Source organism: Eutrema salsugineum, unplaced genomic scaffold (assembly GCF_000478725.1).
Source record: "Eutrema salsugineum unplaced genomic scaffold, Eutsalg1_0 scaffold_7, whole genome shotgun sequence".
In the NCBI taxonomy this organism is placed as follows: Eukaryota; Viridiplantae; Streptophyta; class Magnoliopsida; order Brassicales; family Brassicaceae; genus Eutrema; species Eutrema salsugineum.
This window is the reverse complement of record NW_006256486.1, coordinates 2,297,409-2,324,536: the sequence shown is the minus strand read 5'-3', so window position 1 is coordinate 2,324,536 and position 27,128 is coordinate 2,297,409. Positions and strand designations below refer to the sequence as shown.

The 27,128-nt window shown below is 37.8% G+C and overlaps 8 protein-coding genes across 10 annotated transcripts; 4 read left to right on the top strand and 4 right to left on the bottom strand.

Annotated features, from left to right (window-relative positions):
* Positions 1-648: 648 nt before the first annotated feature.
* Positions 649-3,441, top strand: LOC18010886. The gene is made up of 3 exons (XM_024150366.1): positions 649-2,151; positions 2,239-2,369; positions 2,856-3,441. Exons 1-3 carry the CDS (start codon positions 649-651, stop codon positions 3,439-3,441), a joined length of 2,220 nt encoding a protein of 739 aa, XP_024006134.1.
* Positions 3,442-3,781: 340 nt separating this feature from the next.
* On the top strand, positions 3,782-5,823 carry LOC18010596 (kelch repeat-containing protein At3g27220). The gene is made up of 6 exons (XM_006392974.2): positions 3,782-4,093; positions 4,245-4,666; positions 4,772-4,942; positions 5,028-5,133; positions 5,224-5,430; positions 5,517-5,823. The coding sequence occupies exons 1-6, from the start codon at positions 3,911-3,913 to the stop codon at positions 5,685-5,687; spliced, it is 1,260 nt and encodes a 419-aa protein (XP_006393036.1). The 5' UTR covers positions 3,782-3,910; the 3' UTR covers positions 5,688-5,823.
* On the bottom strand, positions 5,723-7,623 carry LOC18010753 (F-box/kelch-repeat protein At1g51550). The gene is made up of 2 exons (XM_006392973.2): positions 7,176-7,623; positions 5,723-6,945 (listed from the first exon to the last, which is right to left on the bottom strand). Exons 1-2 carry the CDS (start codon positions 7,621-7,623, stop codon positions 5,942-5,944), a joined length of 1,452 nt encoding a protein of 483 aa, XP_006393035.1. The 3' UTR covers positions 5,723-5,941.
* Positions 7,624-8,665: 1,042 nt separating this feature from the next.
* LOC18010756 lies at positions 8,666-11,126 on the bottom strand. The gene is made up of 9 exons (XM_006392972.2): positions 10,807-11,126; positions 10,246-10,443; positions 10,027-10,129; positions 9,855-9,934; positions 9,698-9,775; positions 9,509-9,600; positions 9,315-9,426; positions 9,099-9,224; positions 8,666-8,992 (listed from the first exon to the last, which is right to left on the bottom strand). The coding sequence occupies exons 1-9, from the start codon at positions 11,074-11,076 to the stop codon at positions 8,864-8,866; spliced, it is 1,188 nt and encodes a 395-aa protein (XP_006393034.1). The 5' UTR covers positions 11,077-11,126; the 3' UTR covers positions 8,666-8,863.
* A 326-nt stretch (positions 11,127-11,452) lies between these two features.
* Positions 11,453-14,236, bottom strand: LOC18010564 (FT-interacting protein 1). The gene has a single exon (XM_006392971.2). The coding sequence runs from the start codon at positions 13,962-13,964 to the stop codon at positions 11,628-11,630; it is 2,337 nt and encodes a 778-aa protein (XP_006393033.1). The 5' UTR covers positions 13,965-14,236; the 3' UTR covers positions 11,453-11,627.
* Positions 14,237-14,657: 421 nt separating this feature from the next.
* LOC18010752 (KH domain-containing protein HEN4) lies at positions 14,658-17,378 on the top strand. Of its 2 annotated transcripts, none has more exons than XM_024150240.1 (7): positions 14,658-15,321; positions 15,405-15,782; positions 15,872-16,123; positions 16,211-16,427; positions 16,554-16,615; positions 16,733-16,918; positions 17,018-17,378. In XM_024150240.1, the coding sequence occupies exons 1-7, from the start codon at positions 14,698-14,700 to the stop codon at positions 17,153-17,155; spliced, it is 1,857 nt and encodes a 618-aa protein (XP_024006008.1). In that variant the 5' UTR covers positions 14,658-14,697; the 3' UTR covers positions 17,156-17,378. The 2 variants fall into 2 exon arrangements, with proteins under 2 accessions (XP_024006008.1, XP_006393031.1); XM_006392969.2 differs by having other exon boundaries at positions 14,698-15,321; positions 16,214-16,427.
* On the bottom strand, positions 17,221-21,685 carry LOC18010702 (mannosyl-oligosaccharide 1,2-alpha-mannosidase MNS1). The gene is made up of 14 exons (XM_006392970.2): positions 21,334-21,685; positions 20,916-20,963; positions 20,533-20,694; positions 20,146-20,258; positions 19,947-20,012; positions 19,622-19,796; positions 18,978-19,067; positions 18,680-18,804; positions 18,528-18,593; positions 18,323-18,431; positions 18,127-18,225; positions 17,958-18,038; positions 17,697-17,867; positions 17,221-17,606 (listed from the first exon to the last, which is right to left on the bottom strand). The coding sequence occupies exons 1-14, from the start codon at positions 21,490-21,492 to the stop codon at positions 17,388-17,390; spliced, it is 1,683 nt and encodes a 560-aa protein (XP_006393032.1). The 5' UTR covers positions 21,493-21,685; the 3' UTR covers positions 17,221-17,387.
* A 140-nt stretch (positions 21,686-21,825) lies between these two features.
* Positions 21,826-24,550, top strand: LOC18010567 (GATA transcription factor 28). 2 transcript variants are annotated; one of them, XM_024150590.1, is made up of 8 exons: positions 21,826-22,077; positions 22,537-22,863; positions 23,027-23,119; positions 23,192-23,325; positions 23,434-23,565; positions 23,887-23,992; positions 24,106-24,174; positions 24,272-24,550. In XM_024150590.1, the coding sequence occupies exons 2-8, from the start codon at positions 22,558-22,560 to the stop codon at positions 24,335-24,337; spliced, it is 906 nt and encodes a 301-aa protein (XP_024006358.1). In that variant the 5' UTR covers positions 21,826-22,077; positions 22,537-22,557; the 3' UTR covers positions 24,338-24,550. The 2 variants fall into 2 exon arrangements, with proteins under 2 accessions (XP_024006358.1, XP_006393030.1); XM_006392968.2 differs by having other exon boundaries at positions 23,027-23,113; positions 24,272-24,542.
* Positions 24,551-27,128: the final 2,578 nt, after the last annotated feature.

The following is a 27,128-nucleotide window of genomic DNA, read 5'->3' as shown; positions in this document are numbered from 1 at the left end:
GAATTAGGTGCAGAGAAACTTTTAAAGGACACAGCATCTCTAGTTCAAAACAAGAAACTTTTTAGTCATGGCTTTATGATACTTATCTTTTTTTTTTTTTTTTTAAAACATCAGGCTTTATAATACTTAACAGAAATTTTTGTTTATATAGTTCGGTTTGTTTGATTAAGTTTGGTTCAAGTCGGATGTATTCGATCGGTTAATGAGAATTTGGGTCCCTGAGAATTTGAATAATTGTGTTTGGTCAACAAAGTCCATTCAGGTCTGATTTGTTACAACAAATTATATTTTTAGTATTAATCTTTTTCTAATATTTGTCACTCTCATAAAAATCATTTTTTTTTCTTAATATTGTTGTTGCAGGCTAATAAGAGATAAGACACAGACTGCCAAACGATGAAACAATTTTCAAAGGATTTGAAAAGAGAAATATATTTATTTGATTTTGACTGATGATGAGACCTTTCCCTTAATCAATTAGTGTCTTTCCAATTACCTTAAAAAGGAACTGTTTTTGCATTCCAGTTCCAGCACCTCTCTGCAACATCATTTCTGTGCCTCTGGCTTTCTTCAAACGTTAAATCAAAAAGAGAGACCGAGAGAGAAAAAGAACAAAACTTTCTCTTTCAACTTCTTCTTCTCCAGAAAATGAGAGAGAGAGAAGTCGACCTAGCAGCCAAAAACTCATCTTTTGAACCCTGTTTCACCACTTCCTTTGACGGATCTGAAGCTATGCTTCCTCTTCAAGACCGATCAGCTACGTCTCCTCCTGACTTAAAGGTTCTGTCTTTTAGTGTTTCCTTCAATGGGTGGAGAAGGGCGTGCCCAAATTTCAAGTCTTGGGCTAGAAAAATGTCTGCTTTGCACAAACCCACTTGGGAAAAAGCTGGGATTTTCGAAGCTGTTATGGCATCCACACTCAGTATCCATAAAAACACAGATCTCATTCTGGGTATTGCTGAGAAATGGTGTCCTGAAACCAACACTTTCGTCTTCCCTTGGGGTGAAGCAACCATAACACTTGAAGACGTTATGGTGCTTCTAGGTTTCTCTGTTTTGGGTTCACCATATTTTGCTGCTCTGGATAGCTCAGGAGAGATGATTAGGAGGAAACTGGCTAGAGAAGCGCGGAAGTTTAAGGAAGATAAAAAAGTCCAGTTCATAACTCAAGTATTATGGACGGTGAGATTCATGGACAGTGGTGATGAGCTTGAGCATGTGGCTTTCCTTTCGTTGTGGCTTAGCTATTTTGTGTTTCCATCACGCTACTATCATCTCACAGGCAGAGACATTTTTTCAGTTGCTGTTCATCTTTCACGTGGTACTAAGATTGCTCTTGCTCCAGCTGTTCTTGCACATTTGTATGGAGAGCTAAGTCTCTTGAAAAACCACATTCGAGATTTCACCTTAGCAACCATTACCCACAAAATTGAATTGAGCTCCTTGTTTAAGTTGGTTCAAGTTTGGACATGGGAGAGATTCAGGGAACTTCAGCCAAAACGTAATATGATACTAGAAGGTGAGCCAAGAATGGCTCGTTGGGTTTACCCGAAACGACAGGAAACGAGCCATGTGAGAGAGATTCTGAAAAAGTCGAAAATGGACAGTTTTGAGTGGCGTCCCTACACAAAAGCTGTTGAAAACTGGAAGTTTCCTCAGTTTTACCCTGAGAAAGCAATGTGGGTTCCGGTTGGTCCCAATCTTGATGATGAGTTTATCTCTTTTGCTCGATGCATCAAGGTGTTTAAACTTGTTGGAATTCATTGCGTGGAACATTACTTTCCCAACCGAGTGGCTTCACAGTTCGGATTGTTTCAGGATGTTCCTTGTCCTGTTATTCGGAACAATCTCTCAAGGGAGGCAGCTTGGGATGAATACAACAAGCCTATTGATGTTTTGACATTGTACATCCCTTCTCGTTCTGCAAAACCTCGTTTTACTCCGGAGTTCTGCGAGTGGTGGAAGAAGTCGTCTCTAGAACTTCAGTATTTTCCGAAGGAGAACCGAGTTGTTGAATCAGCTGAAACATTGACACTGAGAAACATCGGTGGTGATGATGATACATCTGATTATGTTCCTTCAAGTTCTAAGAGACAGGAACATTTGAAGTCGTCTCTAGAACTTCAGTATTATCAGAAGGAGAACCGAGTTGTTGAATCAGCTGAAACATTGACATTGAGAAACATCGGTGGTGATGATGATACATCTAATTATGTTCCTTCAGGTTCTAAGAGACAGGAGCATTTGAAACGAGTTCGTGAGAACGATGAGAGTACTATGGGTCGTTGTCATACAAAGGTTCCATCAGACAATGATGAAGAAGATGATAGCCTTACCATTGGTCAAGTAATGAGACTTAAAAAGAAGAAGTATGGTGATTCAGATCAGAATGATGGAAGAGATGCTTCTGAACAGCTTGGTACAAAAAATAGACTTGAGGAAGATAGCAGTGATTCAGGCCCTCGTCAAAAGCTTGCTTCGATAAGGACTGTTGAAAATGAAACTCTATCACCACCAGAACTAGACCAAAGGAATGAAGATACTGACGAAAACAACTCTTCAGATCCTCCTCAGGTACTGCCATTAAGTCTTCAGAAGTTGGGAGAAGGGTTTCCTGAAAACCCCAAAAAAATTAGGAAGCTTAGAACAACGAAAAATGTGAGATCTGAAATGAAGAAAGACGAGATTGGTGCTTGTGGTGAATCAGCTTCAAGAGAAGTGCTACTTAGTAAGTTGTTTCAAAAGGATTTAGTGAAGAGGAAAAGTGAGCATTTGGGACACAAGGGAGCTCGTGAGGATGATGATGAGAGTTTTATGGATTGCTATGATAACATTACCACTCTTGAGTTGATCAGATACAGAGAGAAAAGTGGAGGAGATGCTTCTGAATCACATGGAAAAAAACGTAGACTTGAGGCGGATAGCAATGACTCATGGATTTGTCAAAAGCTACAGAAATCTGAAGATGAAACTGTAGCACCACGAGAAATGGAGCAAAGGAGTGAAGAAGATGATGAAGAAGAAGAAACTGGAAGCAAAGGAGGGAAGAATACGGTTCTGATCCAAGCTAATGTTAACAACCCTTCGGATCCTCTTCTCGGTCCTAATGGAGGAGGAGTTGAACTTGTTGTGTCACCACCAGAGACAAGACAAAACTATGATGATGAGGTTGATGTGAATGGAATCAATGCTGAGAAGAAGAAGATTGTGGTCGATGATGGAACCAAGGAAGCAGAGAGTTTGCTTCATGAAGATGGAGAAAAGCAGAGATCCAATGAGAAGGAAGACGATGATGATGAAAGATTGAAGCAGAGAACGCTTGCAATATATGAGATAGCATCGAATCTAGAGGCACGTATAATGAAGGTGGAGAATACTTTTGCAAAGATTAGAAAATGGAAAACCAGAAGAAACCAGGCCACAAATGGAGTTTCTGCTTAGGATCTCATGGAAACAAAACAACAATGTCACACACATTATCAATCTTTGGTGTGATATCTTTTGCTCTTTTGCATATTCTTGAGAACTTACTTATTAGACACAAATCTTTCTGATGTTTTGTTTTGTGGGTTTTAGTTTAGTACGTATTTGAAAGATCTCTTGAGTTGGAGGAGAATCATCATTACTTATGCTTTTGAATTTGGCGCAGCTCAAAGCCTCAAACTTTATATACGGTTTGGTTCGGTTTAGGTAGATCTCTATTTAATTAATTTGGTTTCGTTGGTTTAAGCATGTGTACAGTATATAAAGAGGAAATAAAAACGAAGCAGAATCTGGGAAATCAAGATCCGATATGTTCTTCAATCTTTCACTAAACTCATCTCGAAAAGCCAAAAAGGTTTCAAATTTATGTAAAATTCGTGAAACTCTAGAAAGGGTTAAGTCAATTTAGAAGAGAAGGAACATAGATATGGCGAAGAAGCACAAGTTCGGCAGAGTAGTGTTGGTTTCGTGCATCGCGCTTCTAGCCACCGGACTCATTGCCGACTTTCTCTGGGTTACTTCTCATCGATTCTCCTCCGCCGCGATCTCGTACTGGTCCGCCGGAATATCTCTTCCCTCCTCCGTCACTACCGTAATCGCTTCCGACCAGGTGAAAAATCCGTCCTTTTGTGATCTGTTGTTGATGTAATTAGATCTCGACATCTGAAATTAGCAATTCTAGCTTTCAGGAAGATGATTCCTACTTCAATGTTACACTATCATTGTGGGTTCTTAACTCAACTCTGTTTTGTTGCTTTTAGGAGAAAAATACAAAGAAGAAGAAGAAGGAGAGTGTTAAGGAGAGGAAACTATCAGCGACATTTCAAGATTTGCCAGCTCCTGAATTGAAATGGGAGAAGATGGCCTCTTCACCTGTGCCTCGTCTAGACGGAGCTGCAATTCAGATTAGGGATCTTTTATACGTCTTTGCTGGATACGGAACCATTGATCTTGTGCATTCACTTGTTGATATCTACAATTTCACTGATAACTCGTGGGGAGGAAGATTCGATATGCCAAAAGAGATGGCGCATTCTCATTTAGGGATGGTAACAGATGGGCGATACATTTATATTGTTACTGGTCAATTTGGTCCGCAATGCAGAGGACCTACAGCTAAAACATTTGTGCTTGATACCGATACTAATACATGGACCGACTTTGTTCCTTTACCAGTTCCTAGGTACTGTGTAGCAAGTGGATACGATTTGTCTTTTTTTTCAAGTTTCAGATCACATTATGCACCTCTCGATGATGTTCAATGTTGAAAACTAGTTTATACGTTCAGGTATGCACCGGCTACTCAGCTTTGGAGAGGAAGACTCCATGTGATGGGTGGAAGCAAGGAGAATCGATTTACACCAGGGCTTGAGCATTGGAGCATCGGCGTTAAAGATGGCAAACCATTAGAAAACGAGTGGAGAAGTGAAATTCCAATCCCTCGTGGAGGACCTCACAGGTTCTTGTTTTATTCCGATGCTATCTCCGGTAAAACAAAAGACGAATTGCACTTCAAAGCATTTGGTTCTTTTTTGTCATTGTAGGGCTTGTGTAGTAGTTGATGACCGACTATTTGTGATTGGTGGTCAAGAAGGTGATTTCATGGCTAAACCTGGATCACCTATCTTCAAATGCTCACGTCGTATGGAGGTATTGGATTAATGGCTTATAACGAGCAAATCAAGGTGTTATTCCGTTACATAAGTTCAAGATATCATGAGTTCTTCAACTTTTTGTTAGGTGGTATTCAGTGATGTCTACATGTTGGATGGAGAAATGAAATGGAAAGTTATGCCACCAATGCCAAAACCGGACTCCCATATTGAGTTTGCTTGGAAAGTCGTTAATAACTCCATTGTAATCGTTGGGGGAACAACAGAGAAGCATCCTGAAACCAAAAAGATGGTTCTCATTGGTGAAATCTTCCAGTTCAACTTGAATACATTGGTAAAATCCCGAAAGCCTTCATGCTCAAACCTGTCCAAGATTCGTGATTGAATGTGTCACTAATGATTTTTGCCATTTTTTGACAGAAATGGTATGTGATTGGTAAGTTACCATACCGTGTGAAAACAACGCTGGTTGGGTATTGGGACGGACATATATACTTCACGTCAGGACAAAGAGACAAAGGTCCAGATGATCCTGCCCCAAAGAAGGTCATGGCAGAGATGTGGAGAACCAAACTGATACTTAACTCATGAAGCAAGCAACATTATTCTGTATTCTTTGAGCCCTATTTCAAACAAGTCCTTACATTATATGTATACATCCCATGTAATGACAATTTGTATATTGTAAACTGAATCAGAATCTATCTAGAAAATTTCAGTTCCAACACATCTTTTGTGTTTTTAACTTACAATCAGAGAATTGGTCAGGTTGGATTCCATTTCTGGTTAATCGATATGGTTTTATAGAAAACCTGCTATTTTACAAAAGAAAGAAACCACCACTATCATATGCCTTTTCCAGGTCTTTGTTGATTATCTAGATCAGAGAAGCCAAGAACAAGCTCCACCATGAAAAGCTCTCCATCAAACCTTAGACCAGACGATGCTGCAGGCTGAAGAAGATCATCAACCATCCCGCCAAACACATATACAAATCTCCCTGAACTATCAGCACAGGCTCGGTGAAAAGACCTGCTTTTTGGTCCATATGAGATTCGATCAAGCTTTTTCCACACCGATGATCCGTTTAAACTAACCCCTTGTGGCTGCAAACCTGAAGCAGGAATAGTTTTAACATCCAAAGCCCAGAAATCATCTTTCCTGTGCCTATAAGAGTCTTCACCTCCATAAATCAAGATCCGACCCCCCAATACAAGAGTAGCCGAGTGACCAACCCGAGGCAACGATGCAAATTCAGGAACATCCCGGAAATCGTAGAAGAGCTGTACCCATCTCTCTTCACACTGTTCTTGAATATCCAAGATCCAAACATCATCAAGCACACCATATCCTAATCCTCTGCCTCCAAATAGAACCACTTGGTTTTCTCTAATGCAGGTCAAAGTATGTCCCGAGCGTGGTGGCGGTGATAGAAAAGACTCCACCATGTGCCATGTCCCTGAGGTGAAATCCTCTGAAAGTTCTAGAATCCATGTATCTCCAAGCCTGACTCCATTCAACCCGATTCCTCCATGTACAACCATCTTCTTCTCTGCAATACAACAAGCAGAGTGAGCACCACGAGGAGGAGGACGAGGACGCTGCAAAGGTCCAACATTGAGGAGTTTCCAAGAGAGTCTCTCGTGGTAAGAGACTTGACCGATCCATGTATCGTTTAACCGCTCTCCACGGTCGTTTATTCCTCCAAATATGAGTAGATGCTCGCCTATAACGATGCAGGTATGACCAAATCTCCCACTTGGAGTTCCCGATTCAACTTTTCTCCATTTCATTATGTTTGGATCGCTCTTATTAACATAAGCTGTCCATGTATCATCAAGATGGCGTCCTGAAGAAAAGAAAAAAAACAAAGCAATAAACACAAAGATCTCAAATTGATACAAGCAATTCGGCAATTCTCTAATCCAACTAGCATCAGAGTCACTTAATGAAATGGCGTGTGCTTAACACACTCATCTAGCGAACAAAAAAGGCAAGTGGATCAAATCGAAAATCGACTGCTTCCAACAAAATTAAGAATTTCAGAAGATGATTTAGCTAATAGGCAGATAAGCTAACCTCCTTGACAGCCACCACCAAACAAAACAAGATGATCGTTAACGAAGTTGAGAGAATGAGAAGCTCTAGGGATCGGAAAGGAAGAAGATTCCTCATCACCATCATCCGGGTCTGAGATTTTGTGACAACAAACGGAATCCATCTTATAAAGTCGCTGAAACATCATCATCCATGAAAACCCATCTCGTGAAGAGGAAGAAGAAGACGACGACTTTAAGACATCCACAGTTTGTGGGCCCCATTCTCGTTCGCACAGAGCCTCCCAGAGACTGTCGGAACAACCCAAGGCCATGTATCTCTTGCAGGTCATGGAAAAAGAGAGGACTAAATCTACGGGAAGAAGAAGCAAGATGTTGAAGAGATGGTCATCGGCTAAATTCGTTATTGGGCTTTGAGACGACGGCGAAGTCGACGGCGGAGATGGGTTTCTGGTTGATTCCGCCGCCATTGGAGGAAATCGGAGAAAGATTGATTCTTGGTGAGAATTATTGGGAATGATGATTGTTATCGTCACTGTCTCTCGTTACTGTATACGGTAAAAAAAAAAAAATCTTTCCTCTTTTGATTTTTTCTTTGAACATTTAGCTCCCCTTCAGATAAAAATTGCCCGCACAAATTTCAAACTTTTAGAAACTTTGTAAATACTTCGAAATATATGAGAAATTCGTTTTTCTACCCATACATTACAACAAATTACAGTTTCAAACTTTTTCCACCTCTTTTTCTAGCCCTATATTTAGTTTTGAACACGGGACAAGTACTTACCATTTTTTTTGGTATACTTGATATTTGACCCGCCTCATTCAAATATCAAGATATTTGTACTTAATCCGTTAATATCGAGTACTTACAATTTCAAGTACTTGCCAAAATTTTCATTACTTGCAAGTTACTTAGTTTGTCTCGTTACTTATAAAAATACAAATTAAATTATTAAATTTTAAAAATTTCAAACCATATTTATTTAAAGTTCATGATAATATATAATATTTTGATTTTTGGATTTTTAAAAAGCCTTAGATATTAAGTCTAGCTACTTATTTGTCTTTTTATAAAAAGAGTTTTTTTTAGTTTTTTTATGTTGTAATCGATGTTGGAAAAAATTAAGAAGAAATCAGAGATTATAAACGAGTAAAGGGTCAACAAAACCAAGTAGTATCTTTTTTGTTTAATACTTTGATACTTCCCTTATAATTGTAAATAATTTTCTTAAGATACTTGATACTCGACTAGATCAAAACAAGTACTTAATTTTATGGGGCCAATCTATATTCCAAGAAAGTGCATTTTTCTCCAAGTTTTGACAAATTTATATATTTTTTGAACACTTAAATTAACGCCCATTATTTCTGAGAATCTCATTTCTAGCCCTATATTCCAATAAATGTATTTTCCTTCCTGTGTCACAAATATCAAACAAACGCCTGATATTCACGAGAATATCTGTTTCTAGCCAGCCCTATATGCCAATAATTGTATTTTCTCCTAGTAAGTAGTGTTGATACAAATTTTTCAATTCTTATTAGCATCTTGTATCATAACATTCTTCATATCACCAGTCTATGTAATTGTACAGATTCCAACTATCAAAAGAAGATAAATTGAGAAATCAAATATGACACAACGAATTTCACACGCTGGCACGCTGCTCTCTACATTCAAAGCTTCGCGCCATTTCCGCAAGTTCATCAAACCTGTGGCCATTTCTGCAAATTGTGCAACTTGCCCTTCTCTATCACTTTCCACAGTGCAGATTTGGCTTCTTCTAAAGTCTCAACACCAAGAATTTCCTCAAAGGCTAGCCTTTGTATGTTAAACTGCACAAATAACAAATTCAATACACATTAAAAAAAAAACAGAATAGAGCTTCTGTTGCAGAATCATAGTAGAAAGGTTCTTAATTTTGTACTATTGAGTACTTACCTGAGCACCTTGACGAACTCTTATATCAATCCCTTTGCTATCTATAGAAATGATAGCAGCATCGTCTACCTCGGATTCAGTAGACAATAACTCTCTAAGTGGCTTTGAGAAGATGGTGTTTAGTTCCTATCATAATTTAGAATGAAATTAACAATCCACTCTGAGTCACTAAGCAGGCTCAATTATTTAAAAGGTTTGGAAAAGGAAAAAACGAACCTTTAGATTTTGCTCGCCTCCATCAACAGCTATCTTATCAGGTTGAAGAGCCTCGTACTCATTGACATTGATCCACGCGACAGTGCCAAAACCTCCAATGAAATATATATCACTGAGAAAAACAAATCCAGATTGTTATTATGTTTCGCTATTTACACTATGGCGTGGCTATATTTGAATAACAAGACAGAAACCTTATGTTTTGCATTCTAAAATAGTGAAAGTTTCCCCATTGTTGGGAAGGTCCTTGGTGATGCTTAGCTATATACTGTTTATGGGCCCATTCCTAGAAATCAAGATCAATAGAGACATTAAGAAAAACGGTAACAGGGACAAGGGTGTTAAGCAGGCAACATTTCATTTCAGGTTACATGGAGACTTACTTGCTCATTTTCTGACAATGGGTACACATCGCCGAATAACGTTACTCTTGCATTTGATAAGCAACTCCATCCAGGTATCTGCAAAACAAAAATCCACAAAAAAGGGAATAAACACCGTTCTGTTTTGTACAGTTATGAGACGATAGATGATGTTTACCTGAACAACGAGGGTGCATCTAGGTTCAGCTAATATATTCCTAGTGTGGATAGCCAACGGCGAAAATGAAAATATTGGGTCTACAAACAAGAAGTAAGCAAGAAGCTCTATGATCAAATGCGAAGAGAAAGTTGTTGAAAGTTTAAAATGCAGTTTTAAGGGAGAGACTTACGCCCCATTGGATCAGGTGCAAAATCTACCAAAGATCCAAACGGGTACCCTTCTCGGCGATGGTGCATTCTAGACATCACTGTGCATAAATGAGCAAACCTGGCCTTGAAACCATAAACAGTAACACCAAGAAACCAAACAGATAAAAAGAAATTTTAACATCTTTCCCACATGGAAGGTAAGAGGAAACAATTGAAGTGATCTAATATAAACATTTTACCTGCTCCATCAAGTTCCGAACAGCTAAAGCGGGTCGAGGTAAACCATGAGCAGAGGTTGCGCTTTGAACACCACCAGAGATCGGGGTTCTAAAGAGCCCAGCCCGAGTTCCTCCACCATAAGGAAGTGCAAGAGATGTCTCCACATCGATTACATTACGACTATCCTTTTCACCACTTAGACTACTTCCAAACTTTTCCTTCAGAAAACACATAAAGAAGCAAATCAATCTAATGCCAAAAGAATCAGCTCCATTGTTCAGGTTTTGTATCAACCGAAAGTTCAAAACTTCACAAAAACTTCGCATAACATCATAAAACTAGTGTATTTAACTGATAATCCACATAGGATTAGACAGAACATCAACTACAAGTTCAGGTTTGGATCAATCGAAAGCTCAGAACTTCGTATACCACCACAAAATTAGTGTCTTTAACTAAAACCTACATAGAATTAGACAAAACAAGATCCTATTATCAAATTCGCAGGTCTTCAGAGCAACTTGATAACCTCGTTTAGTCAATTTCTTTCGACAATTTACTAGAGAGGAGTAAAAATGTACCTCAGACAAAGAGAATATGTCACTAAACCCATTATCTTCCGCCAAATTATCTTCGCTCTCACTTGGTGCCTCCTCGTTTTGAAACAGAGCATGTAGACGAAGATGCCCATGATTCGATCCATCTTTAAGTCTCAGTTTGGTGCTTCGCTTGGCTGGAAAATTGCAGAGCCAACAAGAAGACGAAGATAGAGGAGTTGGACTGGCGTTAAAAATTGCCTTTGAATTTGGTAAATTGGAAACGTATACTGAAGTAAACACAGCAGCTTCCATGATTGAGAGAACAAGATCGCTTAAAAAAAAAATCCGAGCTTTTTAAGAATCTCCTTGTTAAAAATGTCACTGTGATGATGGTGATTTTTATCAGTGGGCATTAGTTTTTTCGGTTTGATTTGGTTAATTTCGGTTTATTGAAATTTCTGTGTTCGATTCATTTGCGTACTAATGCCAAGTCATCTAGTCCCTTGTTAGTATCCCTTATTCATCAATTTTGTATCATTGTATGTTCGTTTCGAAACTCAAAGTCTATTTCTTTCTTTCTTTAAAGTGCAAAATTTGATTTGGCCACGGAATATGTGTTTATAAATAAATCTTAAAGAAATAAACAGAGACTTGTTGAACAAATAACTTAACCAGCAAACACCACACATAAACTTCTCTTACTACTTATAAAACAAAGTTTTAAAAAGGTCTTAACTTAAGAATTTCAAACAGAAGAAGACATCACCATCAGGAAAAGGTAGACGCTTAAAACGATAACAAAATAAACCAGAGGATTCTTTCTTGAAATGGAGAAATTTTCAGAGAGTAAGTAACTCAATTACTCAGAGCATGCAATCAGTTCTTGCCGGAAGCCTCCTGAAGAAGTTAAGTGGAACAGATGGGAGCCTGTATCTGAGCCTCGGATGTCTAAGCACATACAAGCCAATGATAAGAGCCACAAGCTGAAAGGGAGTTACATATAGAACCACTGCAGCTATCAGACAGAACAAGACGAAGAGAGCAGTAGCACGTGGGTCACGCCAGCTCAGCAACGACTGGAGTCTCTCTCCTTGAGTTGCAAGATCACCAACAACTGTCTGAATCCTACCTGCAATACTCCTTAGTCTGTCATATCTCATCCTTACGATATCTGCTGGTCGTGAAGTAGGAAAAGTGTCAAACTCTTCGTCGAGCTCATCAGGGTGTGCTGAGTCAGCGTGTGAGAGACGTGTGTCCATGTGTGGAGGATGTCTCGGCCTCCAGCGATAGTTCCAAACTCCGATCAAGAAGAGGTAGAGGAAAACAGTGGGCAAGATGAGCTCAGGATAGACAACAAGGATTATGAACAAAATGTGGATTAAAACCGTTGTTATCGGATTCTTCCATACGCAGATTTGCTCAAACCATTTCCCTACAGCGATTAATCCACTTAAAACTCCCATTATCCTGAAGAAATTTGCCTTGCTTCTACGCATGCTCCACATGTGAGAACCAACATCAAGCATATACTCAACAACTTCTTTCCTCAGCGGCGGCTCAGCTCTTGTTAGCCTTGTTGACACAATCTGAGTGGCTTGATGCCTCAAGTTATCGAGCTGGCTAACTGTGAGAGGATGGAGGTAATGCATCTTCGGTAAGAGAGGCAGGGAATACATATACATCATGTTGAGCAATGAAGAGCAAGTAAACCTCACAGCTAAGTGAATCTCTCCCATTTTCTTGACTCCATTAGGATGTAGCACCAAAAGAGGATATGAATGTGTGTAGACGCGATCAGTCTCGAGGGTAGAGAGCCTAATCCTCACCTTCCCAATTCTCGAATCTTTTCCTCCTCCACCTCCATTGTTCTTGTCAGCACCGTGTAGATGGCAGTTATCAAACACACCAACGGTAACAACAGTACACGGATCGAAAACCTCCCAGGTATATTGCTCATTCCATCTCGGTGTAAAGCTATCAATAATTGTCCGAGTTCTAATCCATTTCTGCCCATACTTTGCAACACAGTATGCATCCGTGGCTCCCCTACCACCTTCTTTAGCTTTCATAGGCATTAAACCCGTTGCATTCAAGATCCCTAGTTCAAGCACACCGATGTTAGGCTTCCACAGTTGCTTTGCAGTTGGTCTAAGATCACTACTGTAATGTGTAGATTCATCAAGCACATGATACCCGCCTTCCAAACAAATCCTCATGTGAATCTTGCTGGAGAATTTGATCTCTTTCTTCTCTCCACTTTCCATTATAACATGCTTCTCGAGGTTAAACCACCTGCTGTTCACCGGTTTATAATCGAACCGTCTGTCCAAATACTGCAACGGAATTGCGCATCTCCCCAAGACTTCATCTTTGTTTGGTGCAACTCTATCTTCAACACTTAGAATCAAAGGCTCCTCAAATGGCTCAGCTACAACAAACATCAAATCCTCATTCCACATTGGGTTAATACCCCTGCCTTGAGACACTCTCGTCCTCAATGCCTGAGTTCCCATCATCACTTTCACATAAACTTCAGGATATCTTCCTTTATCGCTGGGTACCAAATCCTGAGCTTCGATGACATTAACCCTAAGATACCAAAGCTTAGGGGAGAGATAAACCTTAGACCTAATGTTGGCTAAGGCATCAGTTCCACTAACTGTTGCAGCATCTGAGTGCCAAGCTTCAGGGAAAGCTTCATCAGCTTGAGTACCAAACCAAACAGCTAACATAAGCTCACCTTTCACTTTTTGCCCTTTCCTATCTTCTAATCTATACCATTGAGGAGCTAAAGGACTATCAGGAGGCACTCTCTTAGGTATCTCATTCAAATCAAACACAACATGACCAATCAAATCATCTTTCACAAAGTCTTTGTCCTTGACAGTAGCTTCAAGGACAGAAGCTTGAAGCCTATCTTTCGAAAAGGCGAAAACTTGGTTCCACTCAGGATTCGATTTCTTCTCGAAATGCCTTGTGGTACCTTTGTAGTTTCCGAGCTTAACCTCGACATAAGGGTCACAACTACCAGTTAAGTCTTTACCAGGTAACTCTTTAGCCTTAACGACACGGACATAGAGATACTGCATTTGCTCGACGAGGTCATATGTGGACGTGAGCTTGTCTCCGGTGACTTTGCCTCCACCGAGATGAGGTTTAGTCTCCTTCAAGGAGAAATCTTCAGGAGGTGGTCTCTGCATCTTTGAAAGTAGAAAAGATTTGATTTTTCAGCGAGTGGGTTTCAAAGCACTAGATCTGAGTTAGATCTTGAAAAACAAAACCCCAGCAAAATGATTTAAACCGCCGAGAAAATCTCCAACTCCATCAGTGCCTTTAACGTTAAACCCCCAGAAAATAGAAAAAATAAAGAGTAAGGATCTTCTCTTCTTCCTCGTTAAAAGCAGAAGATAAGCACTGGGAAATTTCTAGAGAAAGAGAAAGAGGGCTTCAGAGCACATTGAAGTAGTGAGACAGAGAGGTGTGTTTTTGTAGTTTGTCTTCTTCCTACTTTTGCTTTTTTCTCCAGTTTTAATAGAAACAAATTGTTTTGAAATTTGGATTTATAAATGATTTTTTTATAAAATAGAAGAAAATATGTTTTTTGTTAATTATTCTAAATTATTTTTAGTTTTTAAACATTTCTGTAATAAAAATATGGTACTTTTTAATATATAAATTCAGTATGTTATCTATTTTGATATGAAAAGGATTAGAAAATATTAATTTTGAAATTTCTTAACTAGAAAATAAATGCACATTATAATTATTAGAATTTTTGTATGGCTATTACTTTTTATTGCAATTAAAATGATATAATTTTGTAAAATATACTTTCGTTGTTGAGGAGCTAGTTCCTTAATGCAATTTAAAAACATTTTAATTTCTCGAGTTAAATGGTAAACGAGAAACGACGCCGTTGAGATTCTTCGGTGAATGGAGTTCTCTTCCTCCAAGCGCCCGGCGACGACGGCGGCGACGGCGGCGAGTGAGTCTGTACATTTCCGCCTCCTATGCCCCGCCTCAAGGACTGGTGCAATAATCGGAAAAGGCGGCTCCGTCATTCGCCACCTCCAATCTGTAACTGGTTCCAAAATCCGCGTCATCGATGATATCCCCGTCCCTTCAGAAGAGCGTGTAGTGTTGATAATCGCACCAAACGGAAGGAAGGATCTTTCGAAGAAAGACGAGTCTAATGGTTGTGATTCGGAAAACCCACCAAGCTCGGAGGAGCCGAAGCAAGGCAAAGGAAACGAGTGTGTGGTGGAAGACAAATCCGGCGACGCGGAAGCGCCGTCTTCGGCACAGATGGCTTTAGTTAGGGTTTTGGAAAGGATAGTGTTTGGTGACGACGCTGCTTCTGCAGACGGTGTTGAATTGGACAAAACCGAGTGCGAGGGTTTGTGTAGGATGATCGTCAGAGGCAATCAAGTCGATTTCTTGATGAGTAAAGGAGGGAAGATGATACAGAGGATCAGAGAAGATAGTGGAGCTACTGTTAGGATTGCTTCCACTGATCAGATTCCTCCTTGTGCTTTCCCAGGAGATGTTGTGATTCAGGTAATAATAGAGCTTCTGTGATGAACTTGGTATCTTGGCGATTCAGTTTTTGAGTTATTTAGCTATGTTTTTTGTGTGTATAGATAACTGGAAAGTTCTCTTCTGTGAAGAAGGCCCTTTTGTTGATCACAAATTGTCTTCAAGAGAGTGGTGCACCTCCAACTTGGGACGAGTGTCCATTTCCGCAGCCTGGTTATCCTCCTGATTATCATTCTATGGACTATCATCAATGGGATCATCCTCCTAATCCAATGCCTGAAGACGTTGGACCTTTTAATAGACCCGTTGTTGAAGAGGAGGTCTCATACAGGCTGTTATGCCCTGCTGATAAAGTTGGGAGCTTGATAGGGAAAGGTGGAGCCGTGGTTCGAGCTCTGCAAAACGATACCGGTGCATCAATCAAGGTATCTGATCCGACTCATGATTCAGAGGAGCGAATAGTTGTGATATCAGCACGAGAGGTATGTGGATTCGATCCAAGGAACTGGTTTATGTACATCGTGTAGACTTCAGTTCTGTCTCTAATCGGTTTAAGTCTACATTGTTGTAGAACTTGGAGAGAGGGCACTCTCTCGCTCAGGATGCTGTGATGCGTGTGCATAATAGAATCGTTGAGATTGGATTTGAACCTAGTGCTGCAGTTGTTGCTCGGCTTCTTGTACATTCTCCGTATATCGGACGTCTATTGGGTAAAGGCGGTCATGTAATAAGTGAAATGAGGAGAGCCACTGGTGCTAGCATCCGCGTCTTTGCAAAAGATCAAGCTACAAAGTATGAATCTCAACATGATGAGATTGTGCAGGTAAATTAGATGTATCATATAGGTTTCATAAGTTTTCCACTTTCAGCAGTTTTCTTTTTGAAAATTGACAACATTTCGTTCCATTAGCAGATCATTGGCAACTTGAAGACTGCTCAAGATGCGTTGTTCCAAATAACAAGTAGGCTTCGGGAAGCAATGTTTCCTGGAAGACTTCCCTTTCAGGGAATGGGTGGTCCACCTCCTCCGTTCATGGGTCCATATCCTGAACCGCCTCCTCCTTTTGGACCACGGCAATATCCATCTTCACCAGATCGTTACCATTCTCCATTAGGATCATTCCATGGTATTTTTATCAATTCCTAACCCATTATCACCAGTTGATACTTGCATCTATCTCAGTTCTTGATAATGCCTACTTATTTCATATATCTCAGTTCTTTATATTGTCTACTTATTCCATACGATACAGAGAGGCACTGTCATGGTCCTGGATTTGACAGACCACCTTCTCCAATGTCTTGGACCCCACAGGTATGTGAAACCAATCTGTCTTTTATAGTTTGGATTCAGCAGCAAATGGTTATTATTCTTTCTGTTTCTACCATATATTTTCTTTCTGTTTCTAATTTAATTTATCTCAATTACCAGCCACCTATCGATGGCCATCCCGGTGGTATGGTTCCTGATGTAAACCACGGGTTTGCTTTGAGAAATGAGCCCATTGGCAGCGAGAATCCGGCAATGTCAAGCGCAAATGTGGAGATTGTGGTTCCTCAAGCATACTTAGGCCATGTCTATGGTGAGAACTGCAGTAATCTCAATTACATCAAGCAGGTCAGTCGAAACTCATCCGAGAATGGATTTATTTAGATGAAAGACGATCTTTTTGTTAAGGTTTTCATCTGAGTATCGTTTGTAAACCGAAACAAACAGGTATCAGGAGCGAACGTAGTGGTGCATGATCCAAAGGCAGGGACTACAGAAGGACTTGTGGTGGTCTCAGGGACATCAGATCAAGCTCACTTTGCTCAAAGCCTGCTTCACGCTTTCATTCTCTGTGGTCAATCTTGATTGCTCTCATTTTGCAAAGCGTTTAACAATCTTTACAATGATGATAGTCAAGTAGGAAGCTCTTCTCTACAAATCCAAATTTCTGATTGAAAAACAGTAAGTTCTTCTACTAATTGCTGTGGCAAAAACTTGTCCATCTGTTCTTTATCTGTTATCCAAACTAATACAACAATGTGCCTCAAGCTTTGTTGTATGTAAAATATCATATTGGGCCATGCGGACATTAAACTGTCTAGAAACCCTTAATCCCACCAAACCGCCTCTGACGTAATTTAATTGCTGGTTTACGCTGATCATTTCGTGCCACGATCTTAAGCGGATGAGCTTCTGTGTTGAAAACCCACTCGTCTAATGAAATAACCGATGGAGGAGAAAAGAGAAGATATAGATACTTAAGGGTCTCAGCTAAGAAGAAGCTTTGCATCTTGTTGTCTTTAGCACCTGTATTGACCTGAAAATGAAGAAGGAAACGTTAATAACATAAGTTTTTTTTTTTTTTTTGGAAGATGGAAATGAGTTTTTTTTATAAGAACCAACTTACATCCTTCAAGCCTACGTATCCAGATTCTATACGAGAATTCTTCTCAAATGCTTGAAATATATTCCATCCCCACTCTTGATATGTCTTGTTTCCAGTTAACCGCCAGAGGTAAAACAGCGATTCAACAGTTTCTGGTCTTAGGATGTTCCAAGATGTTCCAACACTCATGTCCTGAAACAAATCATGTGCATGCCGATATAACCAAACCAAACCAGCTAAGTTACAAAATGATTTTCAAAATAAAACCTTTTATTCACCAACCTGCCCTGCGTTGAAGAAATAATTCTCCCCAGCAAGTTTCGTTGGTGTCGATTGGTAAAAGTTATAACAAGTCCAGGCAAGCTGCAGTAAAGTGAAGAAAATTGCAATAATCAGAGAGCAGAAACTAAACTAAAAGCTCTCATAAGACATTTTGAGACTCTAAATGTACCTCTTCAGCGAGTTGAAGAAACTTTTTTTCTTCATCAGGACCATAACCTGATGCTCCTAAAGCCAACATCCCAGGAGCAAAGCATGCCAATTCATCCATCTGAATATTACATAAACAAGAAATAAACATCGACAATGTCAATCAAACAAAGCTCTCGAAGGAGAGAGAGAGCTGAAAGAAATTCGATAGTCTTTACCTTATCAATCAAATTATTTCCGTTCTTCTCACATATATATGTAAATGATGAGGGTGTTGATTTCTTGATCAAGGTTAACAAACCTTTCATAGATTTCTCCCACATTTCTCTGATTCATTGCCATAAGAAAGACTTAAGTCTTTATCAATTCTGCTAATATTGAAATACTTGGGTATATATATATACATCGTCGAGCTTTACTTACCTATATGGTTTTACTTCTGACGTTTTGTTCCCTTGCACCCAAACTTTGAGCAAATATTCGTAGAAGCTATAAAAAACCAAAATATTTATTAACTGTTTACAGAGCAAAGTCAGGATCAGAAGACCAAACCAACACAAAATTGACCAAATTACCTGTCTCCCATGGCACCAAATGTCGTGGTGGAGTACGATGGATTAGCATTATCTGGATTTATATAGATGGGAAGTAAACCATCCGCAGGAAAGTTCTTATTCAGTTCTGTAATAACCTTCTCTACCTGAGAGATGCAGAGTTAACAAACGAATCAATCTTAAGCAGCAAGTGATTTCCTCAGCATTAAGACAGGACTAATGCAGATATAATGCCCTTTCATAATTCCTTAGAATATAACAAATAATCATTGGACAAACTCAAAAATATTATCAATATGAAAGTAAAAGAGAAATGTACCTTCTGCTGATATTTTGGGTCCCCTGTCCTCTGGGAAAGGGCGATAAACTCGAGCTGCTCAGTGCCGGAATCTGCAAGAATGCTGTCTCCCTAGTACAGCAAAAAAATGTAACAATCAGATAAAACTGGCAGACTGCATGTACTAAATGAACGATCACACTAAAATACCGAGCATGTGATTGCTAGTGAAATATTATATAGTTGGCTAAGAAACTATAACTACCATCAACTCTAACACAAACTTGTTTAATTAATGTCTAGGCCTCAAACAAGAATGTTATTTGTTAAGACCAAAAAAAAAAGAAAAGAATGTTCATTGTTGCATAAAGAGAAACCAGAACATTCTGTTTCTGGGAGTCCAGATCTAAGTTTTTACACAGGGCTAAAGCCTCTTAAGAAAGTGTTCAGAATTTGGTTCTAACCTATCTACAGCCTCTAAAGACTTCTTTACAAACATAATCAGAACCTTCAACTAGAGAACACGAGCACTCAGCTGCTGGAGCAAATGGCTATTATCTCTAGAAACGACTAAGATTTACATCCAATGTTAAGGGCCTTTAAAGGATCTACATGAATAATTATTGTATTGTTCTCAAGATGACACTATACAACAGACAGAGCACTAAGTGTAATCTAGGACTCACCCCCGCCGCCCACGAAGGATTGTGAGCATTTCCACTTCTCAAGTTGATGATATTGTAAGGTATACCCGTTGGAGTGTTCCATGCAGGCAACAATCTGTCTGCAATGTCCTTAGCCTTTTCAAGGAAAAGTTTGTCCCCAGAAAGATCATATGCACTGAGAAGTCCGCCAACAACTCTGGAAGCAAATAAAGAGAAACAGCATAAGCAGATGCAATAAATCCGTTCCACATCTTATGTCAACTAAGAACCAACTAATAGTCGCAATTGATCTGACTCTTCCTATGACATATACAGAAAACAACCACAGTAAACCTGCTAAAGCAACCTTATGGTTGTCTCAAACATGCTGGCGTCATAATCCTTGTCGAAATCCAATGAGCTGGCAACCCACCTGAATATAAAACACAATAAGCAAACGAAGATTGGCAAAGACGGACAAGAAAAAAAAAACTGGCAGTTGTTAATGAAGACGAGAACAGTTATGTGGACGCATTATCATGAAGCGTCTGAAGTTAGTTACTCACTCTCTGGCTTTTTGAAACTGATCATCTAGGCCCATTATATAAAGTGTATCTAAAGAATCTATCATAGTTGCTCCAAGGCCACCAAAGCTATCAGCGCCATCTTTAGTCCGAGGCTAACAATAAAAAATGAAAAGAAAACAAGAATAGCTTCAGACCAAAAGATTTTTTTGCAGAGTTCAGGAAGAAAATAATCTTACTACTTAAACAAGAACAATACTTGCAGGCCTATGGAAAATCTGGTAACTTCAGACAAGTTCATGGCAAAAGGCTCACCACAACATTCAAAGAGGAGGCACCAAATGTCATGACTAATATTGATTTGAGATCCAATCGTCACTACATTATGTATTGGCAAGGGTGAAATTAATTTGGAAAATAATTTTATACCTGAAGCTCATCTTTTCCCCATGCATACTTCTCATATGAGCTCCAAGCATGGATCATTGCCTCTTTTACTTTCTGCCTTCGCTCGATATCAACTGGATCTTCTGGAATATCCCCCAGAGTCTTCAAAGGTTTAGCACTGCCAACACCTTTAAGCTCTTCTAACTAACAGAAAATATAGTTAGTCAGATAAAGAGTGAATAGTCCTCAAAATTCATTAGGTCTCAAGCTACTCAGTGTTTATCAAATACCAAAAGGCCTTGACTTGCATATTTACAGAAACAAAAACCACATTGCAATACAATGTTGAAGAAAAGACGCAAGGGTCCTGAGTTAACAAAATAATCATCGAATGCTATAGAGTGAGAGGAAAATATCCATCTTACCATCTGTTCCAACCGTAAAACTTCTTCATTTAATTTATAAATTTCAACCTGCAAGACAGAAAATTTGTTAAACAAGAGAATCATTCAGACATTCACTTCCTTGAAACAAAAGTATCATCACTTCTAATATTATTTTGATCTAACGAACACTAGTTTCTTCCGGAGGAATTTATGAAATGAGCCCCAAACCATTAATTACAAATCTTTTCTAGCAAAATAGGGCACCATTTTCTGGTGAATCCATAATTAACTTACTTTTCTAACTTTATAGGCCTTAAGCTACGAAGGAAATAAACACATACCAGGCCTAAAACGTAGGCTACTTTGTAAAATTCGATAATGCTTATCGATACTAAAAGTGTCTCTTAGACAGAGAGATTCAGAGTCTATCTAGATTCCATGAAGAGACAAAACATACCTCATGTTCTCGGGTAAGATTAATACGATCCCAAACCACCATAGAAACAGATACGAACACGATGAAAAGCAAAGCTAAACGCCTTGGCCTTCTGAGATAATACGCTGGATTCAAATATTTCCATATCCCAGAGCCACTAATCGATCTACTTCTCGCCATCTCACCCACTCAGCAAAAACAGAGACGAATTGGGAAGTCAGTTTCCATGAAACAGAGGAAGCAAAAGAAGCGAAAAGCTTTCAAATTTCAAATCCTCTGATCCGAGAAAGAGTAAAACAGAGAGAAATCAGATGAGCTTTTTCAAAGAAATCGAAGTTATAGATCCGATTTAAGTTTAGCAGGAGGAAGAGACGAAGAAAGAATAAAAGGAAAAAACTCAAGTCTTTAACACACCATAAAAAAAAAAAATATATATTATTTATTTATTTGTCCGTCACTTTTCTTTATTTATTGTTTTTCTGATAAAATAATAAATGGAGTCTCTTTAGCCCCAAATGGTTCATTTCACCGCTCCGTCTCTCTCTCTCTCTCTCTCTCTCCTTCTTTCTTCGATTTCTCTCACTCTACAAATCGCCTCGCCGATATAAACCCGCCGGTGCTCCGGCCGTTCGTCTCTCATCTCCTTTTCCGGACGTTGTTCATCGCTACCGAGCTTGAAATTGTCATCTTCACCGTTTCCGTCGCGTTATTTGATTTCTTCGTTGGGTCTTCATTCTTGTCTTCCGGTGTTCCTCCCACGAATAGGTACCTCACACGAACTATTATCATGTTTCCTTCGTCAAATGAGAAAGCTAATCTCAAGAGTGGAAGTGTGTACTCGTTTTGGGTGGCTTTGTTGCAGGATTTGCTTTTGTTTCTTAGGGTTTTTTTTTGCCTAAATTAAGTGTGGGGGTTATGGAATTGGTATGATAAGGTCTGTGTAAATTCTTAAAACGTGGAAAGCTAGAATTTTTGGTTGGATCTGATTGATGCTAACAGGTTTTGTTGCTTGCTAGTTTAAAGTTTGTTGCTTCTTTTATCTTTGAAAATATAGGTTTTTGGTTGTTTTCACTTGAGAAGATGCTGCCCTTCTACACTGACTTTTAATGTTTTTCATTAAGCTTGAAGTCTGTGTTCATCTCTTGAAAACAAACATTAAATCCACAAGATGCCTAGGTGTTTATATATGAAATTTTCTACTTTTAATGTAAATTTATGAACCAGGTAAATTGATGAAAAGCAAACATGGATGACCTTCATGAAAACAATGCTCGAATGCACATTGGAGAAGCTCAAGACCCTATGCATGTTCAATATGATCATCAGGCTTTGAACCACATCCACAATGGAAGCGGTATGGTCGATGACCATGCTGATGATGGTAATGCTGGTAGGATCAGTGAGGGAGTGGAAACTGACATTCCTTCTCACCCTGGAAATATAACTGACAATCGTGGTGAAGTGGTCGACCGTGGTAGCGATCAAGGAGATCAATTGACATTGTCTTTTCAGGGCCAAGTCTACGTTTTTGACAGTGTCTTGCCTGAAAAGGTGATTGAAGTTGATACTGAGTTGGTTCTTTGATTGTCTCGTTACATTTTGATCTGTTTTTGAGTATTAGTGACACTGCAGCATGTGGTTGAAGGATCTAGTTTGTTTGTAATCGAGTCTAATTTGCGAGCGCCTCTCACTTTCTTTTCAACATCTGAAGCAGGTGCAAGCTGTGCTTCTATTACTGGGTGGACGTGAATTACCTCAGGCACCCCCTACAGGCCTAGGATCGTCTCATCAGAATAATAGGGTACTGGTAAGATTTTGATACCATTTTTGGGGCGTAAGCTCACTTCCTTGGTGCGTTGCTGACTAATCAATGAAACAGGGTTTACCTAATACTCCTCAAAGGTTTAGTATGCCACAGCGGTTAGCCTCTTTGGTCAGATTTCGAGAGAAACGAAAAGGGAGGAATTTTGATAAGAAGATTCGGTATACAGTTCGCAAGGAGGTAGCTTTGAGGTACATTTATGTCTAAATCAACAACTTGGTCTAGTTATACATCTATTGAGATTGCTCTCTCGTTACTAAGGTTTGCACCTTGATTGATTTTTTTTCTCCGGTATTCAGGATGCAACGCAATAAAGGTCAGTTCACATCTGCCAAGTCAAGCAATGATGAAGCTCCATCTGCTGGATCTAGCTGGGGGTCGAATCAAACCTGGGCTATAGAGGGTAGCGAGGCTCAGAATCAAGAGATCTCGTAAGTTAATAACGGCTTTGAATGTAAACTGCAAGTATCTGACTTAGTTATTAACCTGGACCAACTTAACGTAGAGATTATGGGTTTGCTAAGCACCTTTAGAAGTTGTTTTTGCTTCCAAAAAACATAGATGATTGGGTAGGACAGGTGGTGATGAACGAATCTTTGTTTCTTGGAAGAGGATAATAACTTTGGAGGGAATAGACAGTTTTCATTTGGGTCTTTGTAGATGATGAATAAAATTTTCTAGGCATAGCCATTCTGTAGTTGATTAAGAACATACTGATCTTTTTTCCTTCGAATGGTTCTGGAAACTGTAAGATGTCGACACTGTGGAATCGGTGAGAAGTCAACTCCAATGATGCGGCGTGGACCTGAAGGGCCAAGAACACTTTGCAATGCATGTGGACTAATGTGGGCGAACAAGGCAAGCTAATACTTATTTATTAATTGATCAACTCACTCGCTCTCTACATTGCTCATTTTGTAGCACATTTGATTCATTGACTTGTCTGTCTAAATGACGACACATAATTTCAGGGTGCTCTTAGAGACTTATCCAAAGGTGCTCCTCAAACAGCCCAAAATCTTCCGTTACATAAGAATGAAGTAAGCAACGTCATGTCTTGACCAAACTTGCCAAAACGAATTCTTTCGTCTTTATGGGTACAAGTTTATTATAGGACATATGATCTTATCTTTGCAGGATGCAAATCTTGAGGCTGATCAAATGATGATAACAGTGGCCAGTAACATAAGCAACTCACAGTGAGAATACTTTGGCCCTTGCCATTACAAGCAAGAGAAGATCTCAACAGAGTTATCATCAGGCCGTGTCTATGTAATGGATTAAAAAACATTGGCCTAGGGCCTAATTTTAATAAGATACTCTTGAAAAGTTTATTTTTTCCAAGACATACAGTATACTATAACTTGAAGCTCTCATTTGTATTGTTGAAGATTAAAAGAGAGATTTTAAAAGAGAGATGCCAAGTTTTTAATTTTCAATTTCACATTTAAAAAAGCATTTAAAAAGGAAATGAAATATCAAAACAAACTTAGGTTAAGATATTTAAAAAAAAAAATCTATTTATTGCTAGTGATAATAGCTGCCAAAGTAAAATGCCAAACAAAAAAAGAGAGAAAGAAATCTTTCAGTAAGATTGTGACTGCTACTTTTGTTTTCAAGGGCAGAAAAGATTTTTCTATAAATTTTGTTGTCGATAGGTTCTTTGACAATATCCCAATGCTCAAAGATATTTTATACTTGTTTTCATACAAAGTTTGCAATTTATTTTGTAGGAAATATCAGGAATTATCTCATATTTTCAGGAAAAACTCTTAAGATTTCATTTTTAGAAATAATATTTGACTTATTCAATTACCAATTAGAATTTTAGATGTCATGTATAACACCTCAGTTTTCTTTATGACAGTCATTCCATTTTTCATTTGACAGTCATTCCATTTTTCATTTGTGAGCTAAGCTATCAAAATAAGAGTGAAAAAAGAGAGGATATTCTGATATTATATCTTTGATTCTTTATGGACAGAAAAAGTTTACATCTAGTTATGATTGTGAATAATTATAACAAATGACCAACTTTAGACTCGTATTTGCAAGAATGACCATGCACTATTTGGGTAATTGTTCAATCTATCTATTCTATTAAAACAGAAGCATTTTTAGTGCTTGCATCTAAACACTCCCAAAGTTTTTTTTTTTTTAAATTGTTTAGAAACTGTTTTAAAATTATCCTATTTTGTTGTAATATTATTTTAAAAACATATTTTTATATATAAATTTTATTCTGAAAAATAGATATTAATTAAAATAACTCTATACTTCCTTAAATATAGGTTAGATTTGATTTAACATTTGAAATTTAAATAATTTCAAAATAACACATATATGATTAACGAATTTTTTTTTTCAATCATATTCAATCAAACTAAAATTTCATATATTAAAATCTGATAAATATTAATACTATATAATAATTTGATGGGATGAGTTAGATATTTTTTATAATTGTGCTATTATACGGGTTAGGTTATTAAAACATGCTGGATATTAAGATAAAAATTATTTCAAAATTAGTAAATATTTATATTATATAGTAATATAAACAAGTGTGTTAGAATTATGGTCTTTTAACCATGATTCTTTTCGGATTGATAAAATAAATAATTTAGAAATATATTTTTATAATAATAGTCATTAGTTAATAGAATGGTCGGATTAGAATTATGGTTTTGTTATAGTGTCATAATAATACTAAAAAGGAACTAAAAACAAATTATAATTAAACGCAAACAGAATTTTCTGTCATTTATTAGAAAAAATAAATCTATAAAGAAAACATAAATTTTGTTACAATTTTAACTAAAAAAAATCTTATGCGGATGCACGGGATAAAATCTAATATTTTTTTAATACCAATACATCCCTACACTCCTCTACTCATGTCTATCATATTTCTTTCTCTTTCTCTTTCTCATTTTCCTTTCTCTTTCCTTCGTCTGTATTTTCTTATGCCTTTATGTAAATTTTTTTCACTTTTATCTTCTCCATCGTTCATCTCTCTATTTATTTAAGTTTCTCTTATAATTTTCTTCACATTCATCTTCAAGATTGTATGCTCAAAAAAATATTTTCCAACAATATAAAATCACCATCACAAATCTGCTTATTGGAAGCCAGATCTAAAGTTAATTAGATATGATCAAAGCTGGTTAAAATTTCACCTCTAATCTGAACTTTTAATAAAAAATTAACATTGATTTGATTTCTTTGTAAGTAAAAACAACTTCGTGTTCAATTGCTACAATAAACAATGATCCTATTAGATTGATGCTAACATATATAATTGTGTGTATCTATCTGAATTACTCTTATAATTTTATTGTTAAACTGCTAACAATACATATAGAGTGTTATATGTATTTGTAGCGCACTAACTACCAAAATAACACATGTAGCAATCTAGATAATTCATTATTGTTATCAATCTAACATATTTTTTACCTTGTTACTTATAAGGTTAGACGTTAATTTATATGTAACATGCTAAGTATATCAATAACATCTTTAATCATTTATATAACTCATTATTGTTATCAATCTAACATATTTTTTATCTAGTACAATATAATGTTAGACGTTAATTTATATGTAATATGATGAGTATATCAATAATATCTTTAATCATCTATATAACTAATTATTGTTATCAATCTAACATTATATTTATCGTGTAAAACATAATGTTATATTTAAATTTATATGTTTATATATGATATAATAACTGTTAATCTATAACAAAATATATAACTTGTTATTATAATGTATATGACATGTCTGGAGGAAAAAATGTTGATTTTTTCCTGTGATTTTTTATTCAAAGATATTGCCTACTCTACTTATATTTTTAGTTACCATATCCAAAATTATGATATTTATTGTCAGACGTTTTTGTTGTGAGGAAATATATGAGGGGCAATATTGTTTTTGCTGATGACCAAAAATACAGTAAATTCAGTTTTTGGTGGGCTTTTGGTCA

What these genes read in the sequence shown, in the direction of transcription:
- LOC18010886 (XM_024150366.1), top strand. Translation starts at nt 649, where the DNA reads ATGAGAGAGAGAGAAGTCGACCTAGCAGCCAAAAACTCATCTTTTGAA. An exon ending in ATCAGAAGGAGAACCGAGTT is followed by an intron (nt 2,152 to 2,238) that starts GTTGAATCAGCT and finishes TCTAAGAGACAG; the next exon opens with GAGCATTTGAAACGAGTTCG. An exon ending in ATGAGACTTAAAAAGAAGAA is followed by an intron (nt 2,370 to 2,855) that starts GTATGGTGATTC and finishes TGAGTTGATCAG; the next exon opens with ATACAGAGAGAAAAGTGGAG.
- LOC18010596 (XM_006392974.2), top strand. Translation starts at nt 3,911, where the DNA reads ATGGCGAAGAAGCACAAGTTCGGCAGAGTAGTGTTGGTTTCGTGCATC. An exon ending in CCGTAATCGCTTCCGACCAG is followed by an intron (nt 4,094 to 4,244) that starts GTGAAAAATCCG and finishes TGTTGCTTTTAG; the next exon opens with GAGAAAAATACAAAGAAGAA. An exon ending in CCTCGTGGAGGACCTCACAG is followed by an intron (nt 4,943 to 5,027) that starts GTTCTTGTTTTA and finishes TTGTCATTGTAG; the next exon opens with GGCTTGTGTAGTAGTTGATG.
- LOC18010753 (XM_006392973.2), bottom strand. Translation starts at nt 7,623, where the DNA reads ATGGCGGCGGAATCAACCAGAAACCCATCTCCGCCGTCGACTTCGCCG. An exon ending in TGGTGGTGGCTGTCAAGGAG is followed by an intron (nt 6,946 to 7,175) that starts GTTAGCTTATCT and finishes TCTTTTCTTCAG; the next exon opens with GACGCCATCTTGATGATACA.
- LOC18010756 (XM_006392972.2), bottom strand. Translation starts at nt 11,076, where the DNA reads ATGGAAGCTGCTGTGTTTACTTCAGTATACGTTTCCAATTTACCAAAT. An exon ending in TGCACCTGATCCAATGGGGC is followed by an intron (nt 9,935 to 10,026) that starts GTAAGTCTCTCC and finishes TCTTGTTTGTAG; the next exon opens with ACCCAATATTTTCATTTTCG. An exon ending in TTTAGAATGCAAAACATAAG is followed by an intron (nt 9,427 to 9,508) that starts GTTTCTGTCTTG and finishes TGTTTTTCTCAG; the next exon opens with TGATATATATTTCATTGGAG.
- LOC18010564 (XM_006392971.2), bottom strand. Translation starts at nt 13,964, where the DNA reads ATGCAGAGACCACCTCCTGAAGATTTCTCCTTGAAGGAGACTAAACCT.
- LOC18010752 (XM_024150240.1), top strand. Translation starts at nt 14,698, where the DNA reads ATGGAGTTCTCTTCCTCCAAGCGCCCGGCGACGACGGCGGCGACGGCG. An exon ending in CAGGAGATGTTGTGATTCAG is followed by an intron (nt 15,322 to 15,404) that starts GTAATAATAGAG and finishes TTGTGTGTATAG; the next exon opens with ATAACTGGAAAGTTCTCTTC. An exon ending in TCCATTAGGATCATTCCATG is followed by an intron (nt 16,428 to 16,553) that starts GTATTTTTATCA and finishes CATACGATACAG; the next exon opens with AGAGGCACTGTCATGGTCCT.
- LOC18010702 (XM_006392970.2), bottom strand. Translation starts at nt 21,492, where the DNA reads ATGGCGAGAAGTAGATCGATTAGTGGCTCTGGGATATGGAAATATTTG. An exon ending in ATCTTACCCGAGAACATGAG is followed by an intron (nt 20,964 to 21,333) that starts GTATGTTTTGTC and finishes TCTGTCTTGCAG; the next exon opens with GTTGAAATTTATAAATTAAA. An exon ending in TTTGGTGCCATGGGAGACAG is followed by an intron (nt 18,594 to 18,679) that starts GTAATTTGGTCA and finishes GGTTTTTTATAG; the next exon opens with CTTCTACGAATATTTGCTCA.
- LOC18010567 (XM_024150590.1), top strand. Translation starts at nt 22,558, where the DNA reads ATGGATGACCTTCATGAAAACAATGCTCGAATGCACATTGGAGAAGCT. An exon ending in CGCAAGGAGGTAGCTTTGAG is followed by an intron (nt 23,326 to 23,433) that starts GTACATTTATGT and finishes TCCGGTATTCAG; the next exon opens with GATGCAACGCAATAAAGGTC. An exon ending in GACTAATGTGGGCGAACAAG is followed by an intron (nt 23,993 to 24,105) that starts GCAAGCTAATAC and finishes ACATAATTTCAG; the next exon opens with GGTGCTCTTAGAGACTTATC.